The 10353-nt window shown below is 45.4% G+C and overlaps 1 protein-coding gene across 1 annotated transcript in view; it reads right to left on the reverse strand.

Annotated features, from left to right (window-relative positions):
- Positions 1–10353, reverse strand: part of ABCF1 (ATP binding cassette subfamily F member 1) — a 37019-nt gene that overhangs the window by 23020 nt on the left and 3646 nt on the right. Inside the window, exons 2-9 of the mRNA XM_077191063.1 lie at positions 10109–10207; positions 8420–8488; positions 7583–7642; positions 6229–6309; positions 5625–5705; positions 3708–3786; positions 3537–3580; positions 1079–1179 (exon numbers count right to left, since the gene is read on the reverse strand). Coding sequence (XP_077047178.1) covers positions 1079–1179; positions 3537–3580; positions 3708–3786; positions 5625–5705; positions 6229–6309; positions 7583–7642; positions 8420–8488; positions 10109–10207 — 614 coding nt within the window. The remainder of the gene's footprint in view (positions 1–1078; positions 1180–3536; positions 3581–3707; positions 3787–5624; positions 5706–6228; positions 6310–7582; positions 7643–8419; positions 8489–10108; positions 10208–10353) is intronic.

Consider the following 10353-nt stretch of genomic DNA (forward strand, 5'->3'; position numbering starts at 1 on the left):
CAAAATTACCCTAAAATTAACCCCAAATTAACCCTGAAATTAACATCAAATTAACCCTGAACAAACACCCAAATTAACCTAAAATCAACCCAAAATCAACCCCCAAAATTCACCTAAAAACCCCAAAATTACCCTAAAATTAACCCTGAACAAACACCCAAATCAACCCAAAATCAACCCCCAAAATTCACCTAAAAAACCCCAAAATTACCCTAAAATTAACCCTGAATAAACACCCAAATTAACCTAAAATTCACCCCCAAAATTAACCTAAAAAAGCCCCCAAAATTACCCTAAAATTAACCTAAAAACCCCCAAAATTACCCACACATTAACCCCAAATAAACACCCAAATTAACTCCAAATTAACCCAAAAACAACCCAAAATTCACCCCCGAAGTTAAAAAAACCCCAAAATTACCCTAAAATTGACCCAAATATTACCCCCAAATTAACCCAAAATCAACCCAAAATTAACCTAAAAAAACCCCCAAATTACCCTAAAATTAACCCCAAATAAACCCAAAATTAACCTAAAATCAACCCAAAATTAACCCCAAAGTTACCCTAAAATTAACCCCAAAATAACCTAAAATCAACCCAAAATTAACCTAAAATTAACCCCAAATTAACCTAAAATCAACCAAAATTAACCCCAAAATTACCCTAAAATTCACCCCAAATTAACCTAAAATCAACCCAAAATTAACCCCAAATTAACCCCCAAAATACCCTAAAATTACCTCAAAATTAACCCCAAATTAACTCCAAAACTACCCTAAAATTAACCCCAAATTAACCCAAAATGAACCCCAAATTAACCTAAAAATCAACCCAAAATTAACCTAAAAAACCCCCCAAATTAACCCCAAAATAAACCCAAATTCTCCCCCAAAATTACCCTAAAATTAACCCCAAACCCGCCAGAAAAACCAGAATTAACCCCAAAATCAACCCCTAAACCCTGGGGTTTTTGCCCCAAAATCCCGGAATTCGCCCAAAGAGCCCCAAAATGGCCGGAATTAACCCCAAAATGCCCGAATTGCCCAAAAAGTGGGGATTTGGCCCCAAACCGCACCCGTTGGGCCCCACGAGGCCGTAGCGGCGCCCGGCCACGATGAAGAGATCGGCGTTGACGTAGAGATCCTTGCCATGGGCTGAGATGCTGAACTTCTCCAGCTGGGACGGGGAGGAAAACGGGGAAAATGAGGGGGAAAATGGGGAAAATGGGGAAAAATGGGGAAAATGGGGAAAATGGGGAAAAATGGGGGAGAAAATGGGAAAAAATTGAAAAAAACAAGGGAAAAATGAGGAGAAATAGGGGAAAAAACGGGGGGAAAATGGGAAAAAAATGAGGGGGAAAATGGGGAAAAATGAGGGAGAAAATGGGGGAAAAAATTAGAGGAAAAATGGAAAAAATGAGGGGGAAAATGAGGGGGAAATGAGAGGAAATGGGGAAAAAATGGGAAAAACAGGGGAGAAAATGGGGAAAAAATTAAAAAAACAAGGGAAAAATGAGGGAAAATGAGGGGAAAATGAGGGGGAAAATGGGGAAAATGAGGGGAAAAAATGGAAAAAAATGAGTGGGAAAATGGGGGGAAATGGGGGAGAAAATGGAGAAAACGAGGGGGGAAATGGAAACAATGAGGGGAAAATGAGGGGGAAAATGAGGGGGAAATGGGGAAAAAACGAGGGGGAAATGAAGGGGAAAATGGGGGGGAAAATGGGGGAAAAATGAGGGGGATAATGGGGGAAAGAGGGGGAAAATGGGGGGGGAAAATGGGTGAGAAATGGGGGAAAATGAGGGGGAAAATGGGGGGAAAACGGGGGGGAAAAATGGGGAAAAAATGGAGAAAACGGGGGAGAAAATGGGGAAAAAATGGAAAAAATGAGGGGGAAAATGAGGGAGGAAATGGGGAAATTGGGGAAAATGAGGGGGAAATGGTGGAAATGGGGAAATGAGGGGGAAATGGGGAAAAAATGGGAAAATTGAAAAAACAGGGGATGAAATGGGGGAAAATGAGGAGGAAATGGGAAAATGAGGGGGAAAAATGGGGAAAAATGGAGGAAAACGGGGAAAAATGGAGAAAATGGGGGGGGAAATGGGGAAAAATTGAAAAAAACAAGGCATAAATGAGGAAGAAATAGGAGGAAAAACGGGGGGAAAATGGGGGGAAAATGGGGAAAATTGGATAAAAACGGGAGAAAAATGGAGAAAACAGGGGGGAAAATGGGGAAAAATGGGGAAAATGAGGGGAAAATGTGGGAGGAAAATGGGAAGAAAATGGGGAAAAATTGAAAAACCACCAAGGGAAAAATGAGGGGGAAAATGAGGAGGAAATGGGGAAAATGAGGGGGAAAATTGGGGAAAATTGGAGGAAAACAAGGGAGGAAGGGGAAAAAATTGAAAAATGAGTGAGGAAATGGGGAAAATGAGGGGGGAAATGGAAAAATGATGAGGAAAAACGAGGGGAGAAAATGAGGGGAAATAGGGAAATGGGGGGGGAATAAGGGGGAGAAAATGGGGAGAAAAAGGGGGGGAACATGGGGAAAAAATGAGGGGGAAAATGGGGAAAATGATGTGGAAAATGGGGAAAACGGGGGAAATGGGGGGAAAAATGGAGAAATGATGGGGAAATGGGGAAAATGGGGAAAAATGGAGAAATGGGGGAGAATGGGGAAATGAGGGGGAAAATGAGGGGGGAAAACGGGGGGGAAATGGGGAAAAACGAGGGGAAATTGAGGTGGAAAATGGGGGGAAATGGGGAAAATGGAAAATTGAGGGGAAAATGATGAAGGAATAGGGAATGGGGGAATGTGAGGGGAAATTGGGTGAATTGGTGGTGGGAAATTGAGGGTTGAGTGAATGGTAAATTGTGTTTGAATGGAGGAAAAAATGAGGGGTAAATGAGGGAGAAAATGGGGAAAAATGAAGAGAAATAGGGTGAAAAATGGGGGCAAAAATGGGACCTGAGGTGGGTTTTGAAGGCCCCAGGTGCATTTTGGTCACCCCAGGTGTCCCAGGTGCATTTTGGGTCCCCCCTGATGAATTTTGAGGTTCCCAGTGAATTTGAGTTCCCAGTGTCCCCAGGTGTAATTTGGGTCCTCCCCAGGTGCATTTGAGTCCCCCCAGATGTCCCCAGGTGCGTTCCAGGTGTCCCCATGTGTCCCAGGTGGATTTGGCGTTCCCCCAGGTGTCCCCAGGTGCATTTTGGGTCCCCCAGGTGCATTTTGAGTTCCCCAGGTGCGTTCCAGGTGTCCCCAGGTGCGTTGCCCCCGCCCAGGTGGATTTTGGGTCACCCAGGTGAATTTTGAGGTCCCCCCAGGTGCACCCAGATGTATTTGGGTCCCCCCAGGTGCGTTCTGGGTCCCCCCAGGTGCATTTTGGGTCCCCCCCAAGTGCATTTGGTCCTGCCCAGGTGTATTTGGGTCCCCCAGGTGTATTTGGGTCCCTCCAGTCCCCCCAGGTGCATTTTGGGTCCCCCAGGTGCATTCTGGGTCCCCCCAGGTGTATTGGGTCCCTCCCAGGTGCCCACCTTGATGGCGGACGCGTTCTCCAGCATCGCCTGGCGCAGGAGAGCTCGGCTGGAGAGCACCCGGCCCCGGCAGCCCGTCGCCGCTGCGCGCGCCACAGCGAGGCCACCTGCCGCTCAAACTCTGCCTGGGCGGGGCACAAATAAACCACGCCCATCAGGGACAACGCCCACTGCGAGATATACCCACCAGGACACGCCCACATGTCATGGCCGCCGCCCGCAGCGAGGCCACCTGCCGCTCAAACTCTGCCTGGGCGGGGCCACAAATAAACCACGCCATCAGGGACACGCCCACTGTGAGGTAAACCCAACGGGACACGCCCACTGTGGGGTACAGCCACTGGGACACGCCCACTGTCATGGCCGCCGCCCACAGCGAGGCCACCTGCCGCTCAAACTCCGCCTGGGCGGGGCCACAAATAACCACTCCTATCAGGGAAACGCCCACTGTCATGGCTGCCACCCACAGCGAGGCCACCTGCCGCTCAAACTCCGCCTGGGCGGGGCCAAGAACAGACCACGCCCATCAGGGACACGCCCACTGTCATGGCCACCGGTAGCAGTGATGCCGCCTGTCACTCAAACTCCGTCTGGGCGGGGACAAAGGGTCAGCACGCCATCAGGGGCACGCCCACTGTGAGGTAAACCCACTGGGACACGCCCACTGTGGGGTACAGCCACTAGGACACGCCCACTGTCATGGCCGCCTGCCACTCAAATTCCGCCTGGGCGGGGCCAAGAACAGACCACGCCCATCAGGGACACGCCCACTGTGAGATACAACCACTGGGACACGCCCACTGTCATGGCAGTCTGCCACTCAAACTCGGCCTGGGCGGGCCAAAGGGTAAGACCACACCCATAATTGGACACGCCCACCATGTGTGGGAATGGCCTTGGGATAAGCCACACCCACGTGTTTGGACACGCCCCCTGGAGCACACACAGTTAAGCCATGCCCACACTTAGGCCACACCATTCAACCACACCCACATAGGCCACACCTACAAAGTGCCACACCCAGTTATGCCGCACCCATTAAACAAGACCAAATTAGGCCACGCCCACAAGTCACCACAACCAGTTAGGCCACACCACAAAGAGCCACACCCAGTTAAGCCACACCCATTAAAAATATCAAATGAGGCCACACCCACAAAGAGCACACCCAGTTAGGCCACACCCACAGACACACCCAGCTAAGGCCACGCCCCCTGACAGTGACCCCTTGTGCTAAGCCCCGCCCACACCATAGACCCAAACCACCCCCATTAGGCCCCGCCCCTCATTAGGTTCCGCCCCTGTTAGGCCCCACTCCTTGCTAGGCCCCCGTCCCTCGTTAGGCCCCGCCCCTCACAAGGCCCCGCCCCTGTTAGGCCCTGCCCCCTGTTAGGCCTGGCCCCCTTGTTAGGCCCTGCCCCTCACAAGCCCCACCCCCTGTTAGGGCCCCACCCCTCGTTAGGCCCTGCTCCCACATTAGGCCCCGCCCTTCATTAGGCCCCACCCCTTTTTAGGCCCCACCCCTTTTTAGGCCCCACCCTTCATTAGGCCCCACTCCTCGTTAGGCCCTGCCCCTCACAAGGCCTCACCCCTCACAAGGCCCTGCCCGTCAGGCCCCGCCCTCATTAGGCCCCGCCCCTCACAAGGCCTCACCCCTCACAAGGCCTCGCCCCTCACAAGGCCTCACCCCTCGCTAGGCCCCACCCCTCACAAGGCCTCACCCCTCATTAGGCCCCACCCCTCACAAGGCCCTACCCCTCACAAGGCCCCACCCCTCACAAGGCCTCACCCCTCACAAGGCCCCGCCCCCTGTCAGGCCCCCGCCCATCACAAGGCCTCACCCCTCACAAGGCCCCGCCCCTCATTAGGCCCCACCCCTCACAAGGCCCCGCCCCTCACAAGGCCTCACCCCTCACAAGGCCTCACCCCTCACAAGGCCCGCCCCCTCATTAGGCCCCGTCCCCTCATTAGGCCCCGCCCCCTGTCAGGCCCCTGGCCCTCACAAGGCCCCGCCCCGTCAGGCCCTGCCCCCTCGTTAGGCCCCGCCCCCTCACAAGGCCCCGCCCCTCGTTAGGCCCCGCCCCTCACCTGTTTCTTCATTTTCTTCTTCTCCTTTTTGCTGACCCGGGCGTCCGGCCCCGCCCTCGGCCCCGCCCCCTCCTCCTCCTCCTGAGGGACCCAAAAGGGACAAAAATGGACAAAAATCACCCAAAATGACCTAAAATGTCCCAAAATGTCCCAAAATGTCCCAAACTGGAAACAAAAATGACCCAAAATAGCCCAAAATGGACAAAAGTGGAGACAAAAATGACCCAAAGTGGACAAAAAATGACCCAAAAATAGCCCCAAATGACCCAAAATGGACAAAAATGACCAAAGTGTCCCAAATTAACCCAAAATGGAGACAAAAATGACCCAAAGTACCCCAAAATATCCCCAAAATGACCCAAAATATCCAAAATCCCCCAAATTCCAGAAATATCCCAAAATCCCCAAAATCCCCCAAATTCCCCAAAATATTTTAAAATAAACCCCAAAACCCCCCAAATATCCCAAAATAAACCCAAAAAACCCAAAATAAACCCAAAAAACCCCCCAAAAAACCCCAAAAATCCCAAAATAAACCCAAAATATCCAAATTAAACCCAAAAATCCCCAAATTCACCCCAAAATTCCCATTCCCCACACTCACGTTCTCGCTCCCCTTCCGGGCTCCTCCTTCCTCCTCCTCCTCCTCCTCCTCTTCCTCATACCTCAGGGCCCCGAATTTGTTCTGGCCCAAAAAACCCAAAATTTGGGGTCTTATATCCCAAAAAACCCCAAAAATTCCCAAAATTTGGGGTCTTATATCCCAAAAAACCCCCAAAAAACGCAAAAAACCCCCCAAAAAAACCAAAATCCCAAAATTTGGGTCTCACATCTCAAAAAACCCCAAAAACTCCAAAATTTGGGGATTCACATCCCAAAAAATACCAAAAATCCCAAAATTTGGGGTCTCACATCCCCAAAAACCCCCAAAAAAACCCAAAAAACCCCAAAAAACCCAAAAATCCCAAAATTTGGGGTCTCACACCCTCAAAAAAACCCAAAAACTCCAAAATTTGGGGGCTCACATCCGAAAAACCCCAAAAAACCCCAAAAAACCCCAAAAAACCCCAAAAAACCCCAAAAATCCCAAAATTTGGGGTTCACATCCCCAAAAACCCCAAAAAACCCCAAAAAACCCAAAAAAACCCCAAAATTTGGGGCTCACATCCGAAAAACCCAAAAAACCCCAAAAACTCAAAAAAACCCCAAAAACCCCAAATTTTGGAATCTTCAACCTTAAAAAATCCCAAATTTTGGAGTTTTTGACCCTAAAAAACCCCAAATTTTGGAGGTTTTGACCCTAAAAAATCCAAAATTTTGGCATCTTCATCCCAAAAAATCCCAAATTTTGGAGTTTTTGACCCCAAATTTTGGAGTTTTCAACCCTTAAAAAATCCCAAATTTTTGGAATTTTTTACTTTAAAAAACCCCAAATTTTGGAGTTTTTGACCCTTAAAAAATCCCAAATTTTGGAACTTCTGACCCTTAAAAAACCCCAAATTTTGGAATTTTTGACCCCAAATTTTGGAGTTTTTGACCCTAAAAAATCCAAAATTTTGGCATCTTCATCCCAAAAAATCCCAAATTTGGAGTTTTCCACCCCAAAAACCCCAAATTTTGGAACTTTTGACCCTAAAAAAACCCAAATTTTGGAGGTTTTGACCCCAAATTTTGGAGGTTTTTACCCCAAATTTTGGAGGTTTTGACCCCAAATTTTGGAGTTTTGGACCCCAAATTTTGGAGTTTTCAACCCTAAAAAAACCCCAAATTTTGGAGTTTTTGACCCCAAATTTTCGAGTTTTTTACCTTAAAAAATCCCAAATTTTGGGGTTTTCAGCCCTAAAACCCCCAAATTTTGGCATTTTTGACCCCAAATTTCGGCCCCTTCACCCCCAAAATCCCAAATTTTGGGGTTTTCCGCCCAAAAAGCCCCAAACCCCCCCCCGTCCCCCCCTCACCTTCGTGCCCGGGGCCTCCTCGGAGCCTTCGGCCTCATCCTCATCACTGGGGAGCCTCCCCTGAGGATTTGGGGAGAAAAATGAGAAAATTCCCCAAATTTGGGACCTTTGGGATGCCCCAAAAAGGAGAAAGTGTTAAAAAATGGGAGAAATCCAAAAATTGGGGGAAAAAACCCAAAAAATTGGGAGAAAAAATCCCAAAAATTGGGGGAAAAACTCAAAATTGGGGGAAAAATCCCAAAATTGGGGAAAAAAGTCCAAAAATTGGGGGAAAGGACCCAAAATTGGAGGAAAAATAAAACCAAAAATTTGGGCAAAAAATCCCAAAAATTTGGGAAAAAAACCCCCAAAATTGGAGGAAAGAAAACCCCAAAAATTGGGAAAAAAACCCCCAAAATTGGGTGGGAAAAAAACAAAATTGGGGAAAAAAATCCAAAAATTGGGAAAAAAACCCCCCAGAATTGGGACAAAAAACCCCCAAAATTGGGAGAAAAAACCCAAAAAATTGGGGGAAAAAATCCCAAAATTGGAGGAAAAAAATCTGAAAATTTGGGCAAAAAATCCCCAAATTGGGGGAAAAAACCCCAAAAAATTGGGGAGGAAAAAACCCAAAATTGGAGGAAAAAAACCCCAAAAATTTGGGTCAAAAAAACCCAAAAATTGGAGGAAAAAATTCCCAAAATTCGGGAAAAAAACCCCAAAATTGGGGCAAAAAGCCCCAAAATTGGAGAAAAAAAAAGCCCAAAATTGGATTAAAAAGCCCCAAAAATTGGGCAAAAAAAATCCCAAAATTGGGGAAAAAACCCCAAAATTAGGAAAAAAGCCCCAAATTTTCACCTTTTTCTTCTCTTTGGGTTTTTCCTTTTTGGGATTTTTCTTCTTCCTCTTCTCAGCCTCCTCTTCCTCCTGGGGACACCAAAAATTTGGGATTTTTGGGGAATTTTCGGGTTTTTTAAAGGATTTTGGGTTTTTTGAGGGATTTTGGGGAATTTTTAGGATTTTGGGGGGGTTTTTTTGAGGAATTTGGGGTTTTTTTGAGGGATTTTGGGGTTTTGGGAGGAATTTTGGGGTTTTTTTCAGTGATTTTGGGGTTTTTTCCCATAAATTTTTGGGGTTTTTTCCCAGAAATTTTTTGGGGTTTTTTTCAGAAACTTTTGGTGGTTTTTCAGAATTTTTGGGGTTTATTTCCATAAATTTTTGGAGTTTTTCCCCAGAAATTTTGGGGTTTTTTCCCCATATATTTTTGGGTTTTTTCCCATAAAATTTTGGGGTTTTTTCCCATAAATTTTTGGGGTTTTTTCCCATAAATTTTTGGGTTTTTTCAGAAATTTTTTGGTTTTTCCCTAGAAATTTTGGGGGTTTTTTTAGGACTTTTTTAGTTTTATTCCCAGGAACTTTGGGGTTTTTTTCCAGGAATTTTGAGGTTTTTTTCAGTGATTTTGGGGTTTATTTCCATAAATTTTTGGGGTTTTTTTTCAGAATTTTTTTGGGTTTTTTTCAGGGTTCTTGGTTTTTTCCCAGGAATTTTGGGGTTTTTTTCCCATAAATTTTGGGCTTTTCCCCAAGAATTTGGTTTTTTTTCAGGGATTTTGGGTTTTTTCCCAGGAATTTTTGGGTTTTTTTCAGTGATTTTGGGGGTTTTTTTTTCAGAAATTTTTAGGGTTTTTTTCAGGGATTTTGTTTTTGGTTTTTTTTTTTTTTTTTCAGGATTTTTGGTTTTTTCCCATAAATTTTTGACTTTTTTCCCACAAATTTTTGGGGTTTTTCCCCAGAAATTTTGGGGGTTTTTTTCCAGCAATTTTGGGGTTTTTTTCAGAATTTTTTTGGCTTTTTTCCCACAAATTTTTGGGTTTTTTCCCAGGAATTTTTAGGATTTTTTTCCCATAAATTTTTGGGATTTTTTCAGGGATTTTTTGGTTTTATTCCCAGGAATTTTTGGGGTTTTTTCCCACAAATTTTTGGTTTTTCCCATAAATTTTTGGGCTTTTTTCCCCATAAATTTTTGGCTTTTTTTCCCACAAATTTTTTTGGTTTTTCCCCAGGAATTCTGGAGGTTTTTCCCATGATTTTTTGGTTTTTTCCCATAAATTTTTGGCTTTTTTCCCATAAATTTTTGGGGGTTTTTCCAGGAATTTTGGGGTTTATTTCCATAAATGTTTGGGTTTTTTTCCCCAGAAATTTAGGGTTTTTTTGAGGGATTTTTGGGGTTTTTTCCATAAATTTTTGGGTTTTTTTCTAGGAATTTTTGGGGTTTTTTCCCATAAAATTTTGGGTTTTTTCAGAAATTTTTACGTTTATTTTCAGGAATTTTTAGGGTTTTTTTCAGAAATTTTTGGGCTCTTTTCAGAAATTTTTGGGGGTTTTTTTCAGTGATTTTGGGGTTTTTTTCCCATAAATTTTTGGGGTTTTTTTCCCACAAATTTTTGGCTTTTTTCCCACAAATTTTTGGCTTTTTTCCCACAAATTTTTGGATTTTTCCCACAAATTTTGGCTTTTTCCCCATAAATTTTTGGGATTTCTCCCCACCTTGTTCCCTTTGCCCTTGGTTGTTTTTCTCTCCTTTTCCTCCTCCTCCTCCTCCTCCTCGCTCTGCTCCTCCTTCAGGGCAGCGAAAACATTTCCACCCTAAAAAGCACCAAAAAACCCCAAATTTTCCATTTGCCCCCAAACTCCACCTGCAGCCACCCTCAAACACCAAACACCCCAAAAATTCCCATTTTTTATTCAGATTTTTCCCATTTTTTTAGGATTTTTCCTTGAAATTCCCATCA

Source organism: Agelaius phoeniceus, chromosome 27 (assembly GCF_051311805.1).
Source record: "Agelaius phoeniceus isolate bAgePho1 chromosome 27, bAgePho1.hap1, whole genome shotgun sequence".
NCBI lineage: Eukaryota > Metazoa > Chordata > Aves > Passeriformes > Icteridae > Agelaius > Agelaius phoeniceus.